Consider the following 22,871-nt stretch of genomic DNA (forward strand, 5'->3'; position numbering starts at 1 on the left):
CGGCCCGGGGACCCAGTCGCTGGTCACCAGGGTGGGGGACAGAATGAGCGCCCAGGGTGTGTGGGGCAGAACTGCGTGCGCAGGACCTGCATGCGCCTCCGACACGGGAGCCACCGGCCGTGTGAGGCAGCTGTAGTATTAAAAGGACACGAGAATGTCCATTCCTCTGTCTTGTAGGCCACACCTCGAGTGCTCAGCCACACACGGCCGGTGGCTACCGGGGGATGGCACAGATCTGGAACGAGTCATCACTGAGGACAGTCAGTGGGAGGGCGCAAACCCTGACCCCGCACAGCTGTGTTCACAGACGGACTCATCTCTGCCCTCGGGAGGTCTGGTTCAAGCGAGGCCAAGGGTCTCTGCAGTCCCAACCACGCATGCTTCTCTGTGATCCTCCCTCCCTCCCTTCCTTTTTTTCTTTAGATTTTATTTATTTATTTGAGAGAGAGAGCACCGAGAGAGGGAGAAGCAGACTCCCCACTGAGCAGAGAGCTGGACATGGGGCTCCATCCCAGGACCCTGAGATCATGACCTGAGCCAAAGGCAGCCGCCTAACCGACGGAGCCACCAGGCGCCCCTAATCCTGCCTCTCTGAAGACGCCACGACCCTGGCTGACATCCCCCAAAGCCTGAAGAGGGGAAGGACGGCCCCGAGCCCTGCGTTCCTGGGCTCTCCTTTTGTGCAGCTCAGGACCGCCATGGGGAGGGCACTCTCTGAGGCCACCCTGCACAAGGCTCTGTCCAGCCCCCTCGCCCTCTCGCACACTGTCCAGATGCTGATCCAGACCCCTTCCCCCCGAGAGGGCCCGTGGGACACACCTGCTTCCCGCTGGAAAGCGGGGCTCACACAGACTCCAGGACTGTTTCGACTGATTTTAAAACTAAATCTATGTGAACTAAACTCCACACAAGACAGGATAATGGAGAAGACACACGCGAGCAGGGCTTCACCACGACCGTACTTGGCAGAAGCACAGCAAACCCGACCACAGCGGACTCGGACTGGCGAGGTCTGAACAAAATACTTAGATCATTTGCGTTGAGGTGCTTCCCCTGGCCTAACCCAACGAAGGACTTCCCCCATAGGATTATGAGAGAAGGAAGTATGAACGATCTGATGCACAACCACACACAGCCCTCTCCACGGACACGGGCCTGAAAGCTGGCCAGTACTGGGGACAAAGAGAACCACGGTCAGAAGGAAGCCGGAAAGCCAGAACTTACAGAGAGAAGAGGGAGGAACCGAAATCAGCACCACTCACCTAAATACTGAAAGCAAAGCCTGTTTTAACAACCGGTGAAGGGCAACAAAGCCCCTCGGGGCAGCTTCACAGCCCGGAGCGCCTGGGCTGTGGCACGAGGAGACGCGGGCACTCAGCCCGCACTCACGGCAGGTGCGCGGGGCACGTTGGCACGCGCTCGGTGACCAACGGAGGGAACCCGGTGCCCTCCAGCCGCTCTGCCCACCCCAGCGCCTGGGCCTGCCTCGCACTCGCTCGGTTTGGGTAGCGAATGTGAAAGTGTGACCAATAGTTGTTTTACACCTTTCCAGTTTGCCCGAAACGCAGCGGGTTCTCAAAGAGAAACACAGAACTACGGCGGCCTCGTCCAGCCGCACCCCCCCCCCCCCCGCGCCCGCCCAGTGCAGCAAACTCACCTGTCTGCATTCCGGTTCCAGGAGAGACATCTTCCCCAGGTGAGCAGGAACAAAAGGGAAAACAGGGTCACTCCGAGTCACTCCACATCATCCCTCAAACCATCTGCCTCCTCCTGACTGTGCCCCACCCGCAGAGTGACCGCAGTGACTGTGGGACCGAGCCTGTTTCAGAGACGGGAGGCCCAGGGCACCTCGTCCCAACCACACGGTCATGGTCCACATAAGGGCCGCCACTGGCCGCCGGCACTCTTCTGGTCTGAGCTGGCCTCTGAGCCCACTTTCAAGAACAATCTGAGTGTGGTGCAGGGGTGACCTGGGCTCACCAGTGGGTGCGTCTCCCTGCAAGGGGCCGCCACCCTGAGGAGAGCACAGGACTGAGGAAAGGGCCCCGTCAGCCCACAGCAGGCTCTCGCACACAAAAGAGCCACCCTCTGCGGTGCTGAACACAGGGGCTGGCAACGGGGCAGTCCGTCCATAGCCGTCCATCATAAAGACGTGACTATAGTCAGCAGGCGCGACCTGTGATGCCAGAGGATGACCTACGACACTGGAGGACACACCTGGACTCTTACCATCCCCCCTTCCCCACAACTCTCGGATTAAGCTGTTGGGGAAGTCGGTGTGGACAGTGAGCTGCCTCTGAAAGGGCCACGTCCTCTGTTATGGGGCGTGGGCGCCCTCAGCCTCCCCGTTCCCAGGTCAGCGGGGCTCCTGTCTCCTGGTCCAGCTGGAGGTTAGAGTCACAGGATGCTGGTGGGGCCGTGGGCACGGATTGAGGGCAAAGGAAACTCTGCGGATGCTGCCTCCGTCTCTTCTCTGTTCACTAGGATTCAACTAGAATGACAGCTGTAAGCACCGGCTCAAGTTCCCAAGACCAAGGGTCATCCTCTCCTTTTTTTTGTTTTCAACTATTTTTCTAAGATTTATTTATTTATTTGAGAGAGAGAACATGCGCGCACAGTGGGGAGAAGCAGAGGGAGAGAGAGTCCCAAGCAGATTCCCTGCTGAGCGCGGAGCCCGATGTGGGGCTCGGTCTCATGACCCTGAGATCATGACCTGAGCTGAAACCGAGAGTCGGACGATTAACTGACGGTGCCACCCAGGTGCCCCGCTCTCAACTAGTTTTTAAATTTTTATTTTGAAACATTTTTTGTGACAAAATATACATAACATAAAATTTACCATTTTAACCATTTTTCATCAGGCTTGGCATGAAGCACACTCACCCCGTTGTACAACCATCCCCACCATCCATGTCCATCTTACAAGAGGGAAGCTCTGTCCCGATCAAGCCCCCATCCCCTCCCCCCGCACGGTCTCTGTGAACACGGTGACTCCAGGGACCTCATGAAGCTGGGGCACACAGTACTGGTCCTTCCGTGTCTGGCTTTCACTCAGCATCAGGCCCTCGGGGCTCCTCCATGACGTGTCAGGGACCAGCCTGTCCCACTGTGTGTGTACTCTCCATCTCCATCCATCCATCTGTTGATGGGCACTTGGGCTGCTGTGAACCAGCTCTCGGAGGCCCTCCTCCCAGCTCTTTGGGGTGGACACCTGGAGGTGGACTTACTGACTGACGTGGTAAATCTAGGTTTAATTTTTGGAGGAAACTCCAGAGTGGCTGCGCCATTTTACATTCCCACCAGCCATGCACGAGGGCTCCAGTTTCTCCACATCTCACCAACATGATATTTTCTCTTTCTTTTTTAAATTTTGGTAAGAGCCATCCTACCGTGTGTGAGGTGGGGTCTCACTGTGGTTTTGATTTGCTTTTCCCTAATGACCAGGGATGTTGAGCATCTTTTCATGAGCTTTTGGCTATTTGTGTATCTTCTTTGGAGAGACGTCTATGTAAGTCCATCACTCCTTGTTCAGCTGGGTTCTTGGGTTGTTGCTGTTGTGTTCCCTATACATTCTGGAGATTAAACCTTTCTCAGATATATGATTTGCAAATGTTTTCTGCCATTCTGTTGGTTGTCTTTCCCCTCTGTTGACGGCATCCTTTGACGCACAAAAGGTCTGCGTTTTGATCGAGTACAATTTTTCTTTTCTTTTTTTTTTAAAGATTTTATTTATTTGACAGAGAGAGACAGCGAGAGAGGGAACACAAGCAGGGGGAGCGGGAGGGGGAGAAGCAGGCTTCCCGCGGAGCAAGGAGCCCGATGCAGGGCTCGATCCCAGGACCCTTGGGATCATGACCTGAGCCGAAGGCAGATGCTTAATGACTGAACCACCCAGGTGCCCCGAGTACAATTTTTCTATTTTTACTTTTGTTGCCTGTGCTTTTGGTGTTATATCTAAGAAATCATTTCCACGTCCAGGGTTGTGAAGCTTCTCCCATTTTCTTCTACGAGTTTTATAATTTTAGCTCTAACGTTTAGGTCTCTGATAATTCAGTTAATTTCTGGAAGTGGAGTACAGTACAGGACTGACTTTCTCCCTTCGCAGGTGGACACCCTGTTTTCCCAGCACCATGTGCTGTGAAGACTGTCCTTGGCCCACTTGCCGGGCAGACAGTTGGTCAACAATCATCTCGCTACGGGCTTACTTCTGGGCTCTCCTATCTGTCCTGCTGTTCTGTACGTCTGTCCTCATGCCAGGACCGCACTGTTGGCAACGGCAGCTCTAGCAAGTTTTGGAATCAGAAGTGTGAGTCCTCCACTTCTGTTCTTCTTTTTCATGACTGTTTGGCCAGTTGAGGTCCCTTGAGATTCTGTATGAATTTTAGGATGAGTTTTTCTACTTCGTCGAAAACCATCATTGGGCCAATGCTCTTTCCGGCTCAAGGATCTGTGTGAGTGTGGACGTGCGGATGTTTCACACTCTGAGTTAGAACACTGTTCTGTGTTATTTCTTTTGCTTCTCAAACTGCTCTGGCTCTGGATGCCGGGGGCCCTTCAGCTGGCTCCTCTGAACTTCGACATGCCCCCATCATGGGTTCTTAATCATTTCCTCACTTTCTGGCCCAAGATGGCCCTGGCTTATTGTCACCGGTCTTGCCCCAGTCCCAGGGTCCATGATTTCTTCCAGGAGCCCTGGTCCCTTTGACTGGAGGATGGCCCTGGAACCAGGACCCTGGCACGGGCCGTCTCTGCTTCCAGGCCCTCAGCCTACACAACTAGGAAGCGTGCGGTGCGTATTTCAGGGAAGCGTTTTAGTTCCCCACCGCCCCCTCGGAAACTGCGTCACGGCACTCACTGTCCACGGGCCCTTCTCAGTGACGAACGTTAGGATCCTCAGGACCCTCCAACTCCAGGACAGCCCAGGGTGTGGAGGACCTGTTCCACTCCTGCTTACGAGGCCCGTGCATGTGGTGGGCTGTCATGAGCTGCGGCCCCATCGCTGGTCCCACGACGGGGAGTGTGATGTGGCTTTCTGCCTCTTGTGGGCTGTTCACTTCCCACTTCTGGGAGAGGCCATTGCAGGTAGAAGGCTGCTGGGGCGAGAACATCTAGCAGCTCCGAGTAAGCTTCATCGTGTGCAAATACACGTTACAGAAAAGGAAGTGGGGGTGAGGTCCACAGGCCCCTCCCGCCCCCCCGGAAGGAAGGAGCTGGTCAGGGGCTGGGAGCCCCGGACTCCGATGCAGCGGCACGGAGCTGCCCTGTGCTCTGAGCTCTGTGCTCCCGGCCCTGACAGCCTACATGTGGGCCCCCCTCCATGCCAGGGCCCCGCCGGAGGCCCCCGCCAGGCCCCGAAGTCTGGTGCCCGTGATGGCACATGCAGGGGATCACAGCATGAAGCCAGGAGGGGCAGGGTGGGCCCACAGGGCATGGCCCCCATCCTCATGTGTGCAGGCCGGGGGCAGGGCCCTGCTCTTTTTCCAGCCTGGGACTGAGCAGGGACGCCAGGTTCAGGCAGTGGCAGGAGATGAACAAGGGGGGGCCCCGGGGGAAGGTCCAGACGGCGCTGTCAGGGCCGGGAGCGCTGCGTTCCTGTGCTGCTCCTCGGACGGAGGCCAGAGGAAGTGCGTCGTGCGGGCAGGTGGAGGCACCAGGAGCAGGACGCTTAAGCACTGATGGGGTCTTTCCCGACTGCTGTCCTGGAGGGTCAGGCCTTGGGCACCGAGGCCCAAGTGGGGGCTCCTGGTCACAGGGGAAGGCTGCAGCCCAGGTCAGAGCCGCTGGGTATGGGGGGCAGGGGCCCAGTGGCAGGGGCAGCGACCGTGGGTCCAGAGCTCTGTGGGGTGCCCTCACCCAGGGGCTGCCTGGCCTGGCCACCCTCAAGTTTGTGGGCTCCTCTTGCCCTGCTGACCAGGGAGAAGCGTAGGCTGCCCTAGCTGGAGGGACGCTGCCCACCAGGGAAGCCCAGGCCAGATGACCCCGGGGTCTGGCCGGAACGCACCGCCGCGGGCAAGGCATGAGGAACAGGAGGCTGCCTGGGAGGAGGGGGCTCCACCTGCCTGCCCCCCACCCCTGAGACACGGCCCGAGGCCAACAGTCACCTGACGCTCATATGCCCAGCTAACAGAGAGAAAGGCCATGTCCTACCTGAAATGTGGAGGACACACGCAGATGAGCACAGTACTCCCATGGAGGGTGCCCAGACCGGCATGGGGGTCACTGGTGGTGGGTGGGGGCCCAGACGTGGGACGCAGGGAGGGGCTCTGGACGCACCCCCCACTGCCTGAGTGACTGGGAGCTCCTGTTGCGATGCGGGACTTGCCGCCCAGGGCGCCTCTGCGGCCACGGCACCCTCTTCCCCGACACGGCCAGCAGTGGGCAGCGGCCCGGGACTCACCGGGCTCTGGGCGTCCACGTCGGTGGCCCCGCCGGCTCTCTGCCTCACCAGGTCCTTCACGTAGCTGGAGACGTCGGCGCCGAAGCAGTCCGCCTCGTAGAAGGCGCTGCACCAGCCGGGGCTGCAGCTCTGGAGCTCGGCCGGGCCCGAGTGCGCAGCTGGGGCCCCCTCCTTGGGCCTGGCCAGCCGGGCCACCGCCTCGGGCCCTGGGCCCCCTCCCTGCTGCCCGTGCTCTCCGGCCTCCTGCTGCTGTTCCCGCTCGCCTCTGACCGACTTCTGAGGCCGGAATCCCACCTCAAAGTTACCCCGTGAGAGCTCGTCCGCGTCCACATCGGACAGCGCCGGGGACGGGCAGGGGGCTCGGCTGACGCGCGCGGTGGTCAGTTTCTCCTTCCCTGCACAGGGGAGGAGGATTCCACTCGGAACTCTAGTTCGTGTGGCAGAGTCCATCACTAATTGTTTATGGAGAGGCTGCTCGTGCTGAGTCGGGGACGCGAGGCCTCTTGAGACGGCCGGGTGCCCCCGTGCTTCTCTAGCGGCCCAACAGGGTCCTGAGGGTTCAGGGTGGTGGTCCTGCATCCCAGGAGGGTCCCTCAGATCCCCTCCCAAACACAGGCTGTCCCGTGGGGCCGGAGTCGAGAGAGGAGACCCCAGGGGTTGTGACCTGCTTGTGCAGAGAGGAGCACAAACAAGGCTGGACTGAGGGGCAGAGGGGCTCACTGGGCACAGTCACTTTGCTCCTAAACTTCCTGGGGCGTGCACACGGTAGAAAAGGTGGGAGGAGGGTGCCTGTCCACCTGCTCCAATGCCCATTACATGTGATCATAGTCATGCAACCTGATTCTAAAGCCATGTCCCATTCAGACGGGATTCTGTGAAATTACAAAGACTTCAGTTATCTTGGAGCCCTGCGCTAACATTCCAGGAAAATGAGCCTCAGAGTCTTTAAATGGCACATGTTTCTAGGAAAGATGCAAAGAGTCCCCGATCACCAAGCTGTTGGCCAGTGATTCCAGAAGCAGAAGCGCCCTCCCAGCCCCCAGCCCACTGGGCTCCTACTCGCCGCCCACCTGCTGGCCTGGGAGAACCCCGTTCACAGCACAGAGCCCCCAGGGGAGGACAAGCCCTGCTCTGGGGTCTCTGAGGGGACACTGGGGGGCCCCAGGGGCAGAGGGGAGCCTCTCCTGTAAGAGGGTCAACACGGACCCCGCCGTGGAGAGTTCTTGCCCCCAGAGCCCATGTCTCTTACCTGCTCCGTGCAGCGATGGCCTTTTGCTGGACAGTGAGCAGCCACTTGGAGTGCTGGCCATGCTGCCCTCGGGCTGTGACCCAGCCTCCTCCGAAGCACTGTCATCAGAAGGGAGGACATTGCAGGTGCCCCCCCGCCCCCCCCCCCGTACTGCCTTCCAACGGGAAACTTTCGGCAGATGTGCAGAAGCCCCACTGAGGCTGCGGTGGGGGCCTCCAGTGACCCCGCCCCGGCACCCCAGACACACATCACTCTGAGGCCCCATCCAAGCTTCCCAAGGACAACCCGGCTGCAGGCCACAGGCTGGCACACAACACGTCCTTCCACGGTAATTAAGGGGCCCAAATCTTTGGCACAGGGCTTCGTGGGCCTTCGTTTCCGGAGGTCCCTGGATGGCCCTTCTCCACGTGGCAAGAACACGGGGGTGTGGGGGGGTGGGGTGCTCGTCTCCGTGCCTGTTGACTTGTCTGCCCAGGAGGGGAGCACAGCAAGGTGCCCCCCCACAGCTCCCGCGGCAAATGCGAAGTGACGCCATCCTACCTGCCTGGGGCAGCCTCTGGAGGCAGACAGGGCTGTGGGTGTGCCCGGTGTCAAGACACTGGGGTCCAGGCACGGTCCCGCCCCCGGGGCCACTGCCACCCAGTCTATGGCAACGGAGCACCCGGGCATAGTCTGTGAAGGCGCTAGGGCCACGGGGCTGGGCGAGGGGCACCGGGACAGGGAAGCCGCCCGTCCTCCAGTGGCCATCACCCCACATCGGCCATTAGGAGGGGAGCTGTCACCCAGTGCCGACCTGGATGACGGGGTGGGGGCAGATGCTGTTCCCTGTGGGGGCCTCTTCCCCTCTGGGCTCCCAGTCCCTTTGCCTCCTCAAGCTGGTAGCTGAGCAGGGATGTGCCTCCCACACCCTGTGAGCCCACAGCCCTCTCTTCCTACCCAAAGGAGCCCGGTGCCCAAAGGGAAAGCTGTGGGTTAGGGTGGGCTTCAGGCCCAGCGAGAGGGACCCGGGTGGGTGGCCAGTGTGGGGAGCTGGACTTCAGGGGACAGGACGTGTGGGGAACACAGCCGGGGGCCAGAGGGGGCAGAACCAGGGCCGTCCGGCCTGGCAGGGGACCCCAGGGTGGGGGAAGCCTGGGGCCTGACGAGGGGGACTCACTTCTCGGAGGGGGACATCCTCCCATTCACCACTTTGAAAAGACTCTGCAGCAACTTCTCCCCCCAGTAGAGGTCACAGAACTTCTCCGATATGGCCCCACAGAAAGTGGCGTAGGTGAGGTCTTTCAAGGCGTAAATATATTCCCCTGGGTTTGCAAAATGGTAGCGGCAAGTCACGATGTGGGCGAGCATCCCCTCTGGGTTCCCTGCTCTCTACAGCTGGGGATCAGGGCCGGGGGGAAGCCGGGGCAGCGGGACCAGGCCCTGAGACCCTCTTCCTGCCTGAGGCTCTGCTGCTGGCCGATCCCCTGGGGTGCAGCTCTGCCCCCCGAGCTCTTCATGCAGATGGATGAGTGGGGGCCCCAGGTCCCCTTCACACTGATCCTCCCCCAGGTCACTGTGTTCCCCCTAGCCTCTCCCTGGTCCTGGGGCTTCTCTGGGGAACCCTGTGCCCACCCCCGCATGATACCCATGATCAGAGCCTCCAGCCCGTTGTCCAAGTAGCCGTCGAAGGCAAACTCCTCCTGGATGAGGCGCATGGCCTCCTGCAGCGACGGGCAGGCTGTCCTCTTCGGGAGGGCCGAGGTGTCCACACCGGACAGACAGAGCTTGTGGTCTGCTGGCAGGGGCCGCTCGGGGTGACTGTCTGGGGCCAGGCCATCCTGTTCTGGGACAGAGGTGCCTTTGGGGCTGTCTGGACTCGCCTTGGCCAGGGAGGGGTCCCACGGGGCTGATGAGGGACCCCGAGGCTCCCGGCCTGCGCCCTTGGTGGCCTTGCTCCTGGGTGGCTTGGCTGGGTGACTCGGGTCGTGGCGGGCTGCACTGGACGCTGGGGTTCCGGGTGGGACTGGTTGGTCTGGCCCTTGCTCCATGGGAGGCGCCTGTGCCTTCAGGAGTGGGGCCGCCGTAGAAGACTCGGGCATCGCTGGTAAAGCCCCCTCCGGGCCAGGGGGTGGGGCGCAGGGGATCCCCTGGGCCGTGTCTCTCGGCACTGACTCCCTGAGCGGTTCTGGGGCTGCTCCCTGTGGTCCAGCAGCAGCTACTGGCTGGTCAGGAATCTTCTGGCTGGTGGTGGCTCCATGGGCCTCGGGAGCCTGCTTCCCATCGCCCTCCCCGTCCCTGAGAGCACAGAGAGAAGGAGGGAGCACTCGGGGGTGGCTCAGGGACCCTGCCAGCTCTGGGGTGGGGGTGCTCACCTGGCGTCACCTGCATCTGGGACCGGCACGATGGGCTGGAAGTGTGTGGCCGCGGCGGTGAGGGCGGCCGGCAGCACCGTGGCCCCTTCGCAGCAGCGGGGTTGAGAGGACACAGGCCCCCGCACCACCAGCAGCCTGGTGTCGCCGCCGACCCGAACAAAACCTGGGGACAAACTCTGCGTGAGTGCAGGCGGTGTGGGCCGGCCCTGCAGACCCCCGGAGCACCCCCCACCCCTGCCACAAAGCTGCCGCCCCCCATGGGGTGCTGTGCGCCCCCACGAGCCTCCAAGGGGACTTCCAGAGACCTGAGGTGGCCGGAGGCAAGGGTGATGGAGCTGGGAGGGCAGGGCCGGGTGGGGGAGGGTGGGAGCGATGGAGAAGGCCACAGACAGGACCAGGGAGTCGTCTTCCTGCCGCAGGATGGGGTGACCGGCCAGACAGGGCAGGAACCGGTCAGCAGGATGTGTGTGTGGACGTGGGAAGAGAGTGGAGGGACGCTGGGGTTACACCACCTGCTCTGGAGGCTGGTGACATGAGTGTGACTGGGCGGCTGGAACAGAGGAGGAGAGTGAGCAGCAAGGACGCCAGGATGTTCTGGACACCTTGCTCCGGGGCCCAGTGGTGCCTGCCTGTGGGTGTCCACTCAGGCCTGGGGGTCAGCAGTGGGAGCGGTTGTGGGGTTGGGGGGCAGGAGACGCTGGGCCCTGGCGGCCCACCTGAGCTGGGCCTGGGGGTGCTGGGGTTCAGTTCAACCACCGAGAGAGCATTCTGGAGGCTGATCGTCTCTTCCTCCTGGTCAACCTGAGGCAGAAGGACACGGACCGCCCCAGTCAAGGTGACACCAGGGACCCAGAGGTGCAGACTGGACACTGGGCGCACTCCCTGACCCTTCATGGCACCCCCAGCCCACAGTGACTCACGCAGCTGGGCTCTGGGCACACCGCTTCCCAGTTCAACAAGGTTTGGGGAGGTTTCTAGGGCCTGGGCGGATTATGGCACCGTCGGAGACCCTGGGCTTCTCAGAACTCAAACTCCCACAGGTTGCCGGGGGGACTGTGTTGTGCCTTTCTGCCATCCAAGGGCCCCGCTTGGGTCAGTATGCTCAGGAGGCCAGCAGGCACATTTATAAACCATGCCGGCTACCTGAGGGTCACTCTGCAGGATAGGCCCCCGCCCCACACATGCCAGGCCGTCAGCAGAGATCGGGGCGGGGCTGCCAGCCGGAGCTCCTCTGAGAGCGAAGGAGAAGTTACCACTTCTTTCCTAAACTCACTCCACGTGGACAGTAAACAGCAAAAAGCAAGGAGGGATCCTCATCTCTCCAGGGCCCCAGGGCAGAATGAGAGGTCTTCACCCATGCTCTGGAAGTCCCCATCTTACCTTATAGGTGGATGCCCTCAGGTGAGCTAAAATCTTTCTGCTGTCCATGCCCCGCTGTAGGAGGTAAGTGCTGCATATCTGCAAGAAGGACGAGCCCTGTGTCCAGGTGCTCTGAAATGCCGCAGGCTGGGCAGCGGCCCCAGGTCATTCCAAACGTGGAGGGGAGTGCACCTCAGGCTGGGCCCTTCAGAGAGTGCTCGGTGGCTGGGAGGAGGGCCTGGGGGCTTCCTGGACAGGAGGACCCCACAGGTGTCCCTTCCCAGGGAGAGCTAAGCAGGCCCCACGTGGAACGAATACAGACCTAACAGAAATGGCCACAGCCCCTCCCCAGGCCCCTGCCACACTGACAGCCATCCGCATGGAGGGGCGAGGGGCGAGCCGCAGTCTCCGGGGGCGGGGGCCCCAGGGCTGGAGAGGAGGGGCACAAAGACACATGACCCTTTCCAGCCGGCCCGTCTAAGAACTCTAAGAAAGGGAGACGTTAAGACCCATAGTAGAATTAGGGCAGAACCACTCAGCCCTCACATGCACAGACAAGACAACAACCCCCCAGACTACAACCTAAAAAACAGGCAAGAGAACAATTCTGTAGACAATTACGATTAACTGCAACTTGACCCAGTTGCCTGGGTCCTTTGTGACCCTGACAACAGGGCAGTGGCCGCCTGCAGGGTGAATGTGGATGTGGCCCCAGAGCCACGTGCTGGGGCGTTAAGCAGATTTGAGGCCCACGGTCTGCCGTTCCTTCTGTGCCCTCAGTCGAGCTGTTCACTGGCCAGCTCTGGGGTGAGGGGTGGACACTGAAAATGCAGCTGACCCCCACGAACTGACCCTCTGCAAGCTCAGACATTCTGATATTTGGGGACAGAATGTCACCGATGAGAATTTCTATTTTTCATTTGGGGTTATGGATGGTACTGAATGTGAAGATAAAGATTCTTCCCTTAAGCCACCATTTAAGGCTCCCCCACCCACCATGGACACCTCTACCATTTCCTAACTGCTGGTGAGAACCACAAACAACTCTCGGCAGAGAACGCCCCCCTCCAAGCTCTGCACGGAGGCCACGCGGCCCAAGTGCAGGGACGGCCCAGACCCCTTGGGGTTCCTGTCTGGAAAGCTGTTTGCTTCCGCCAACTCCGGGCAGAGGCTGCGACCTCCCCACCTTAGAGCGGTTACTATCAAAGGTCATGACTGTGAACTTCCTCTGCCCTCGAGGTGTTTGTGCCTCTTACAACCCAGGATGTACCTGATGCTCTGAACCTCGATCTTCAGGAAGGATGGGGCCCCAGGCTCCCAGTGTCCGTGGGACGGCGGACATGGCCACTTCCCTCCCCAGTCCCTCATTCTCCCTGAAAACACCCAGCTGCCTCCATGCAGATCTGGAGTGGAGCGAAGCTCCTTCCCTTGCCGTCCGTCCATCTGTCCATAGCTACTTGGTAAACTGGTTCAGCATTGTAGCTAATGTCTGCCGAGTTTCTCTTTGACATGAGAGCTCATCTGTACTTGGCCGAGCAGGCCAGAGAGGCCCAGAGCCGTTAAGCAACCTTCCTGAGGCCACAGAGCAGTCAGGGGCAGAGAAGGCCACACAGGGCTTCTCCCTCCGGGGGTGGCCTTCCCGTGGCCTCTTGATCACTGAACCAATCGCGGGACCGCCCCGCACTTGTCCAGCTCTTGGGAGGGTCAGGGAAAGGGAGGCAAGAGGGCCCTCAGAGGAGGTGAGGGAAGTTGGGTTGTTGGGGAGAACTCTGCTCCCTGCTGGCAGGGGTCAGGCTGGCCCCAGGACATCCCCTGCCCCCTCCAGCTGGGCGAATGCACTGGGGACACCCGGGTGGTCTGGCAGGGGCCAGGGCAGTGAGCAGCAGACACTGTCCACAACCTGTCCACAAATGAAACCCACGGCCCTCCCTGTCCAACGCCCACTTTTCCGGGAGCAGGAGCCTGGGCACTCTGTCAGCCATCGCCCAGGCCCTGGACGGTGACCTGGGGTCCCAACGGCAGGTGGTTACCTTGATGGCCTCAGCTGTGCACGGCCGCTCCTGAGCACTGCGTCTGGCCATGTCCAAGAGGAGGGTCTTGAGCCTGCGTGGCAGGGCCAGCTTGTGGTCTCGGGGGACGCTGAACTTGGCTGCTGTCCACAGGACTGCGGCCACACAGTACACGGAGGCCTGGGTGGAGAAAAGCCCAGCCCTGCTCAGCAGCACCTCCCTACCACTGGGCTCCCCCAGGGGCACCCCGGGCACTAGCAGGACAGCCACTCCTGTGGGGACCCCTGCAGCGCACCGCCTTGGAGCTTGGAGGCCCCAGCTAGACCCCGAGTCAGATCTCCCAGGGGCCTGGCCTGGGGACCTGCATGTTTCCAAATACCCACGGTCTTCACCCTGAAGTGTGAACAGCTATGACTTGAGGCCTCAGCGGGGACCCTCCCACTTTCACGGTCCTCAGGCAGGTGGAGGCCGCAGCTCGGGGGTCTGAGGCCAGCGGCCCCCGAACCAGTGGGGTGCTGCTATGTGGCAGACCACAGGCTTCTGAAAAAAATACCCACCTCCACAGACACACATCTGTTTATTCTAAATGTCCCCGGTGCAACACACAATTTAGAAATAAGGAAAGGTGTCACACTCCTGTTGAGTAAGTTCCAGAGAGCCAAGGGATCTCCCCGGATGTGCTCACGGATTCTACCCAGTTCTTGTATCCGAATCCGCCTGCGTCAGACAGGTGGCTGCCACATGCCTACTGGTTGGTGTTTTCATTTGACTCGACAGGCGAGATGGAAGTGGAATGTGGAAGGCCCGGTCGGAGCTTCGCTGCGGTGAGCGGGTGGGCTCTCTGCCACTGGCCACGGCTGCTGAAGGTCTCGGGTGGGTCCCACAGACACGGCACACTTCTGCGTTCAGTCACACTGTGAACATTTCCTCTGTCACTTCGTGAGGTCGACACCACTGACAAAACCTGGTTTCCGCGTGTGCCGATCTCCGAGGCATGAATGCTCCCACGCAGCCAACACCAAGCTGCCCAGGTGGTGCGGGCGCTCAGGGCTGGGGAGAGCAGCCCCACCAGCTAGGAGCACAGATCACCATGCGGGACAGTCACATAATGAGGGAATTATTAGCTCTAGATATTTATTGACCTTTAAAAAATTTTAACTATTTTGAGATAATTATAGATTTACATACAGTTGTAAGAAATAATACAAAAAGATCCCGTGTGCCCTGTACCCAGGTCCCCACAACAGTAACATCTTGCAAAACTATAGGGCAGCATCCCAACGTGGATGCTGGGTTGACACCATCACCATACAGCACGCTTCTGTCATCAGATGTGTCCGGCGGCCCGAAGCCATGTTCTTAATCCCTGGCAACTACGAATCTGTTGTCCGTTTCCATGGTTGTGCCATTTCACATAAATGGAATTATACAATATGTGACCTTTTGGGATTGGCATTTTGCTGTGAGCATAATTATATGGAGATGCACCCAGGCTGCTGTCTTATCAACACTCTGTTCCTTTTACTGCTCAGTAGCATTCCATGGTGTGGACGGACCCCCACACGTTCAACCGTCCACACATCTGGGCTGTGTCCCGTTTGGGGCTATTCTGAATGCAGCTGCTGTAATCATTCATGTGCAGGATTTTGTGCAGATGTAAGTCTCATTTCTCCAGGACGAACGCCTGGGAAGGCGGTTTCTGGGCTGCAGGGCAGTTACATGTTGAGTTTCTGATGAAACTGCCCAAAGGGCTCCGCCCTTTCGCATGCCCACCAGCAGTGACCAGGAGCTCCTGTTGTTCCACGTCCTCGTCGGCATCTGGTGTGGTCAGCGTTTGGGGTGTTAGCCATTCTCATCGGCGGGGAGTGGTGTCTCCTTGTTTTAATGTGCAATTCCCAAGTGCCACATGACGTCGGACGGCTTTCACATGCTTGTTTACCATACGACATCTTTGGCAAGGGTCTGTGCAGATCTTCCGCCCACTTTCTAACTGGGTTGGTTTTTAAATTATTTTGGTTTTTTGTTGACTTTTAAGAGCTCTTTGTATATTTGGAATATAGATGCTTTATCAGGTGTGTGTTTTGCAAATATTTTCTGCCAGTCCGTGGCCAGTCTTTTCACTCTCTTAAAGTATCTTTTGCAGAGCAGAAGTCTGAGGTTGTCATGGAGTCTAACATGGACTTTCTCTTTCCCGGACTGTGCTTTTGTGTTGTGCCCAGAAGTTACTGCCGGATTCCTCCTAGGGGCTTTATGGTTTGCATTTTACATTTAGATCTATGATCCATTTTGAGTTAATGTTTGTGAAAAGTGCAAGGTCTTTGTTAAGATCCGTTTTTTTGTTTTTTGTTTTTTGTTTTTACATGTGGACGTCCAGTTGTTCCAGCACCATTTGCTGAAAACTGTCCTTTCTCCACCGAATTGCCTTTGATCCTTTGTTAAAACCAGTTGACTATATTTGTGTGGGTCTATTTCTGAGTTTTCTGTTCTGTTTCGGGTATTTGTCTTTTGCCAACAACACAGTCTCAATTACTATTGCTTTACAGTAAGTTTTAAAATTGGGCAGTGTCAGTCCTCTGACTTTGTTCTTCTTCAATATTGTGTTGGCTATTCTGGGTCTTTTGTCTTTCCACACATACTTTAAACTCAGATTGCTAATATCCATGAGTAACTTGCTGGGATTCTGATTGGAATTGCATTTAATCTATACATCAAATTGGGAAGAACTGATATCTTAACAGTACTGAATCCTATTCATGAACATGGAATATCTCTCTATTTATTTAGATTTTTTTAATCAGAGTTTTGTAGTTTCCCTTATAGATCTTATATGTATTTTGTTAGATTTATATATGAGTAATTTTTTTGGTGTGAATGTAAATTGTATTGTATTTTTAACTCCAAATGCCAATTGTGCACTGCTGGTAAACAGTAAAGCAACTGACTTTTGCATATTAACCTGCTATCCTGAAATCTTGCTGTAATTGCTTATTAGTTCCAGGAGATTTTTTGTTGATTCTTTGGGATTTTCTTCATGGACAATCATGTCACTTGTAAACAGAGACAGTTTTATTTCTTCCTTCTCAATCTGTACACATTTTCCTTTCTTTTCTTGTCTTATTCCATTAGCTAGGACTTCTAGTACGATGCTGAATAGGAGTGGTGAGAGGGACATTCTCCAGTTTTACCCAATCTTAGAGGGAAAGCATCTAGTTTCTCACCATTAATTATGTGAACTGTAGGTTTTAGTAGATATTCTTTATCAAGTTGAGGAAGTTCCCCTCCATTCCTAGGTTGCTGAGAATGGCGGATTTTGTCAATAGCTTAGCATCTATTGACATTAACATGATTTGTCTTCTTTAGCCTATTGATGTGATATGCTAGATTAATTGCTTTCCCATTGTTGAGTCAGCCTTCCATATGTGGAAAAAAATCCCACTTGGTCCACTTTTAATTTTGGTGAAGTTCATTTTGCCCACTTTTCCTTTTGTGGAAAAATTTATGGACATTGCTTTTGGTGTCAAGTCTAAGAACTCTTTGCCTGGCCCTTTATCCCAGAGATTTTGTTTGATTTCTTTCATCAGCATTTTGTAGTTTTTAGCAGGTAAGTCCTGTGCATGCTTGGTTAGATTTTCATGCAAGTATTTCATTTTTTTTGAGTCATTGTACATTTACATTAAGTTTACACTTTATATTTTAATTAAATTTATATGTATTTTCAAATTTTTTCTTTAGCTAAGACAACAGAAGAGATGATTTACTGTACACATTACATTCAGCCACAACTGAGAAAAGAATCAGTCCTGAAAGTCACAGGTCCAGGACAAAGGACCATAAGGGACTGTTTTGGTATGAACAAAGTGGGTCTCTCAAAAGTGGTCGTTGTGATCAGATGGTGATGGATGTTTTAGATCCACTGAGAAAATTCTAGAAAGTAGGTGTGTTGTCCAACAGTTCGTAACAGCATCCCTGGCCTCTGGCTTTCCTTGTTTCTGCTCCTGCGGCTTCATGCATGCACAGGTGAGCACTTCACTTGGACCTTTGCTTCAACTTCAGCTTGTGCATTTGCTTCTTCCTCCATGTGGTTCATGGCCTGGAGGTTTCCAAGATGGTGCTAAGGCTGAGAGCAAATGCACTGTATTTTTTTTTTTTTTTTTTTTGCACTGTATTTTAAATTTTGGTGTCTGCATGTTCATTGCTAACATACAGAAATACAATTGATTTTTGAATGTTTATCTTATATCCTGTGACCTTTCAGAACTCACTTATTAATCCCATGGGCTTCCTTAGAATTTTCTACATAGACAGTTATGTCTTCTGCAAATAGTATTATTTCTTCTTCCTGGTCTTTATGCCTTTTACTTGCTTTTTTTTGCATTACTGTAGTGGCTAGAACTTCCAGCACTATGTTGAGTAGAAGTAGTGATAGCGCACACCCTTGCATTGTTCCCAATCTTGGGGGAAAGCATTTAGTCTTTTCTCATTAAGTACGACGTTAGCTATAGGGTATGTGTGTGTGTGTGTTGTGTGTGTGTGTGTGTTTGTAGATGCTCTTTATTAAGCTGAGGAAGTTTCTTCTATTTGTATTTTTCTGAAAATTTTTTATTATGAATGGGTGTTGAATTTTGCCAAATGGTTTTTCTGCATCGATTAATGTGATTATGGGTTTTTTCTTTTTTAGCTGGTTAATACGTTGGACTAATTGATTTTCAAATACTAAACCAGACTTGTATCCTTAGAATAACTGCCACTATGTCATGGCGCATAGTTTTATATATTGTTGAATTCTATTTGCATATTTTGTTAAGGATTTTTGCGTTTATATTCATGAGGAATGTTGGTATATATATTTCTCTATCTATCTATCTATCTATCTATCTATCTATCTATCTATCTATCTATCTACCTATCTATCATCAGTATACATTGACAGTATACATATTGGCTTAATAAAATAGACTGGGAAGTGTTCTCTCCTCTTCTGTCTTCTGTAAAAGATTGTGTAGAAGTGGTATTGATTTTTCTTTAAACATTGAGTAGAACTCTCCAGTGAAACTCTGGACCAAGAGATTTAGTTTTTTAGAGTTTTAAAATTATAAATTCAATTTCCTCAATAGTTAAGGGCTATTTTGGGCGCCTGGGTGGCTCAGTTGGTTAGGTGACTGCCTTCGGCTCAGGTCATGATCCTGGAGTCCCGGGATCGAGTCCTGCATCGGGCTCCCTGCTCAGCGGGGGGGTCTGCTTCTCCCTCTGATCCTCTTCCCTGTCATACTCTCGGTCTCTCATTCTCTCTCTAATAAATAAATAGAACCTTAAAAAAAAAATAGTCAAGGGCTATTCAAAGATCCATTTCATATTGGGTGAGTTGTAGTTTTTTTCTGAAGAATTGGTGCATTTCATCTAAGTTGTCAAATTTAAAGAGCTGTCTGTGGCATCCATTATTCGATGTCTAAACGGTTTGTAGGGATATCCCCTGTGTCATTCCTGATATTGGTAATTTATGTCTTTTTTTCTTTTTCTTTTTCTTCTTTTTTCTTTCTTTCTTGCTTGCTTCCTTTGTCAGTTTTGCTGGAAGTTTTAAAATTTTATTCGTCTTTTCCAAGAACCAGCTCCTGACTTTACTGGTTTTCTCTATTGTTATTCTGTTTTCATTGATTTCTGCTCTCATCTTCATTACTTCCTTCCTTCTGCTTTGGGTCTACGTTGCTCTTCTTTTTGTAGGTTCTTGAGGTGGTAGCTTAAATTACTGAGTTGAGCTTTTACCTCTTTTCTCACATATGCATCTAGTGCTATGAATTTCCCTCTTAGGCCTGCTTTGGCTGTGCCCCACAGTGCCAACATTGGCCTCTGTTGATTGTCTTTTTTTCACTCGGTTTGAAATCTTCCTGGTTCTTGGTATGGCGAGTGGTTTTTGGTTGAGACCTGGACATTTCCATGTTGTAAGACTCTCGATCTTATTTAACCTGTTTTACCTGGCTTTCTCTGACAGCACAGTCAGGAAGAGGGGTACCATCTCCTTATTGCCAGGTGGGGGCAGAGTTCAGGTTCTGTATTTGGCTCCAGTTGACATCTGAGGAGAGGGCTCCTCCTCATGCTGGACAGGGGGTGGGAGGCCAGGCCCCCATTGGGCCTCCAGTGATACGCCTCTGGCTGGGGGTGTAGGAGTACATCCTTTCTGCTCCTCCCCTGCCTCCATTCCCGGCAGGAGGTGGGGGTGGCCTGGTTGCTGCTCTCCATGAGGCCTCCTCCCACAACACCTGGCTGGGAGGGGCATTTGCTACTGCCGGGGGTGGGGGGCGTGGTGTGAGTCCAGGCTCCCCACATGGTCCCCACTGGCCTCATGGGCAGGGGTGCTCATTATAGGCTGGTGGGGATACTCAGCTTTCTCTGGCAGCACCAGGCGGGGTCTTTGCTGGCCTGGGTGGGCCCACCCCTTCCCTTGCCATGTCCTCTGGCTTGACAGTGTGGCTTCTGTGTCCCCATTTTTGAGGCAGAGGGAGGAAGCAGGGCCCTTGCTACCGTGCCTTCCTCGGCCTAAGGCCCCGGCCAGGCTGCCTTCTGCTCTCTACCTCTCAGACCTCTCATTCTTGTGTTAGGGATGTGGGGTTTCTAGATGTACGTTGGGTGAGTAGGGAAGTGGAGTTCTACCTTGGTTTTGAATATCACTTACCTAATTTTAAGTTCATGCAATTTTATTTTATTATTATTTTTTAAAGTAAGCTCTATGCCCAATGTGGGGCTTGAACTCATGACCCTGAGATCAAGAGTTGCACGCTCTACTGACTGAGGCAGCTAGGCAACCCAGAAGTTTGTACAATTTAATTTTTAATAATGGCTGTGTTTAACAAGTGCCTTGTAAATATTCTTGAAAGTCTAGCCCTGGACTCTCCCAAGCCAGCACGTACGCCCAGAGCTGTCCATGCAGAAGTCCCGCCCATCTTGGGATGACACCACCAGAGCCACGCCCCTGCCACCTCCTGGGGAGGCACCTGCTAGGGGGATGCTGCCCAGGCCAGGAGAGCCAGGGCTCTGGATATGACCGCTGCTCTGGGGGAGGGTACCCTGCCTCTTTCCCCACTGCCAGGCTCTCGGGGCAGAAGGGGGGCTCCACTGGGGATGTGGGGGCAGGAAGCTGCAGGAAGGGATGGGGAGGGCCAGTTACCTTCTCAGTCACCAGTTCTTGCTCTGCAACCTCAGGAGCCAGAAAAAATGTGTCGTACGTGCCTAAGAGAGAAAAACCCAAGTTCTTAGTTCTCTTTTCAGCCTCGGGTGTCCGTGCTGGAGCACAGCTCCTAAGGGTGACCCCATGTACGCACCATTGGCAGGGGGTGGGCTGAAGAGCACGGCCCCATTCTCGGCGACCAGCACGGAGTCCAGGCACAGGTAGGCTGCAAGAGAAGATGAGGGTCAGGGCAGCGGGACTCACTGTGGGAACCCTGTTCTCCCAGAAAACCCGCAGAGGTGTGCTCAGGGTAGGGCAGCCCCTCCCCTCAGCCCACAGACCCCCAGGGAGCACAGCCCAGGGGCCAGGGGCCAGGGGCCAGTGGGCTGCTGCTCCTTCTTAGAGGCCCTGGCACACTGCCAGGTGGACAGGGCATGGGGGGCCCTCTGCGACGCCCCTCCTGCCCGCTCCTTGCACATCAAGCTGGAAATGGAAAGGAGATGAAGGAAGAGGATGGGGCACGGAGGTCATGGCCCAGCACTGAGAGCTGCCCCTCTGAGGGGTCCCGGAGGAGGCTGCACCCCAAAGGCCTGTGGGGGCAGCCAGATGGCAGCATTTTTCCTCATCGTCCCTCCCCAGGACGTGCTCACATCAAGGGGCTGTGGGCCTGTCACGCTGTCCAGGGAGTTGCAAACCAGGGTAGTATCTAAAATCCCCTCCTCCCCCGGCCACTTTTGCCTCCTTGGGGACAATGTCGCCCCCGTTGAGGGGATGTGGGCCATCCACACAGCTCCCACTTCACTCTACAGCAGGGTTGTCTGCCTCAAGGCCCACATTCCAAACACCTGCCCCCACTGCTGCCCCCAGACCCCTGTGGTCCTGAGACCAGAGCAGACACCTCCAGGGCACAGGGGCTCACAGTGGGGACCCAGCCACCTGGCCCCAGGCTGTCCCCGTGGCCCACATGCGCCTGATGGAGGCCACGTGAGGCTCTTGGTCCTGGCCCTGGAACACATGGTGGGGCAGGCTGAACACGGAACCGCAGGACAAAGCATCACCTGGGTGCTTGCTGTGAGTGCGCAGAGCGGTGAGACACGCGTGGGACAGAGCCCAGAGCTCATACTCCTTGAAGGGCCGGCCCAGCTGGTATAGGAGCTCCTGCAGGGAGACGCCCTGGGGGCAGAAGTCACATCCTAGTGAGAATGGTCCCTGGGGTCAGCTCGGCCCAGCCCACTGGGAAGGTGACAGGGTGGGAACCACTTCAAATAAGGGTGGGATGTGCCTCCTGCACAGCGCACTCCTGCCACGTGGGCTGGCAAAGTCCTCACGTGGCCACGACGGGCTGGGAGGGCGGGAAGGAACCAGAACCCAGTGCACCTGGTGGAAATGTGGGGATAGCAGCATGGAGGCTCCTCAGGAATTGAACAGAGAATCACCATATGATCGGGTGACCCACCTCCAGGCTGAGCCTGAGGGCCTGATGCCAAGGGAAAGAAGCCAGACACGGAAGGACCAGCACTGCGTGCCCCACCTTCGTGAGGTCCCCGGGGCCGGCACAGTCAGAGACGGAGACGAGACGGTGGGCGCCAGGGCGGGGGAGGGGATGGGGAGCGAGCTTCTGTCTGGGAGGATGAGAGCCGTGGGGCCGGAGGGTGGGGCTGGCTGCACAACACGGCGAACATGCTGGACGCCGCTGAGCTGGGTGCTTGGTGGGGGAGGGCTCATTTTATGGGATGTGTATTTTACTCTACCTCACCCTCACCGCCACACACAGAAATTTCCCAGAGTCAGAAGAACGCACTCAGCTGGAAGGTAGTTCTCTACTTAAAGGCCACGGGAAGAGCTAGGACCACAGCCACCACACTTGGGACATACAAGTGCACACTTTAGGGAAGGTTCCCGAGGCACTGTCTCCACCTTGACCCCCCTCATGCCTGGGGTGCAGCAAGCCTGGCTGGAGGCCCATGATCCGGCCCTCCCCAAGCCTCCTGCTACATGTGCGGTTGGAGCAGCCTGCTTTGAAACCAGGACATGCTCTGCAGCAGAAGCCTGGGGGACCTGATCCCCAACAGGCTGTGCCTGGGGTGGGGGGGTCTGGGTGGGCCCTGGTCCCATGAGGCCTCTGGGGCAGGGGAGCCTGGTGGTTAAGTAGCTGGGCTCTAGGTGAGCTCTGCCCCTCAGTGGCTGCCCACCCTCCAACAGAGTGCACGGCCACCTCATGCCTCAGTTTACCCATCTGGAAAGTGGGCTGTTGTAAGGCTGTTGGGTATGGGAAGGTGAGCCCAGTCCAGGGCTGGGGTGTGTGAGGTTTTCCTGCCTCAGCGGCTGGGACCTCTCTACGCACAAG

General features: G+C 55.8%; 1 protein-coding gene across 1 annotated transcript in view; it reads right to left on the reverse strand.

Moving 5' to 3' along the window:
• KNDC1 (kinase non-catalytic C-lobe domain containing 1) overlaps nt 1–22,871 on the reverse strand; it is a 65,693-nt gene that overhangs the window by 19,742 nt on the left and 23,080 nt on the right. The window contains 12 exon segments of the mRNA XM_078076932.1: nt 1,658–1,687; nt 6,398–6,792; nt 7,647–7,744; nt 8,803–8,947; nt 9,271–9,988; nt 9,991–10,160; nt 10,714–10,798; nt 11,378–11,455; nt 13,387–13,545; nt 20,525–20,586; nt 20,679–20,750; nt 21,583–21,697. Coding sequence (XP_077933058.1) covers nt 1,658–1,687; nt 6,398–6,792; nt 7,647–7,744; nt 8,803–8,947; nt 9,271–9,988; nt 9,991–10,160; nt 10,714–10,798; nt 11,378–11,455; nt 13,387–13,545; nt 20,525–20,586; nt 20,679–20,750; nt 21,583–21,697 — 2,127 coding nt within the window.

The sequence above is a fragment of the Halichoerus grypus genome, chromosome 7 (assembly GCF_964656455.1).
Source record: "Halichoerus grypus chromosome 7, mHalGry1.hap1.1, whole genome shotgun sequence".
Lineage (NCBI taxonomy): Eukaryota > Metazoa > Chordata > Mammalia > Carnivora > Phocidae > Halichoerus > Halichoerus grypus.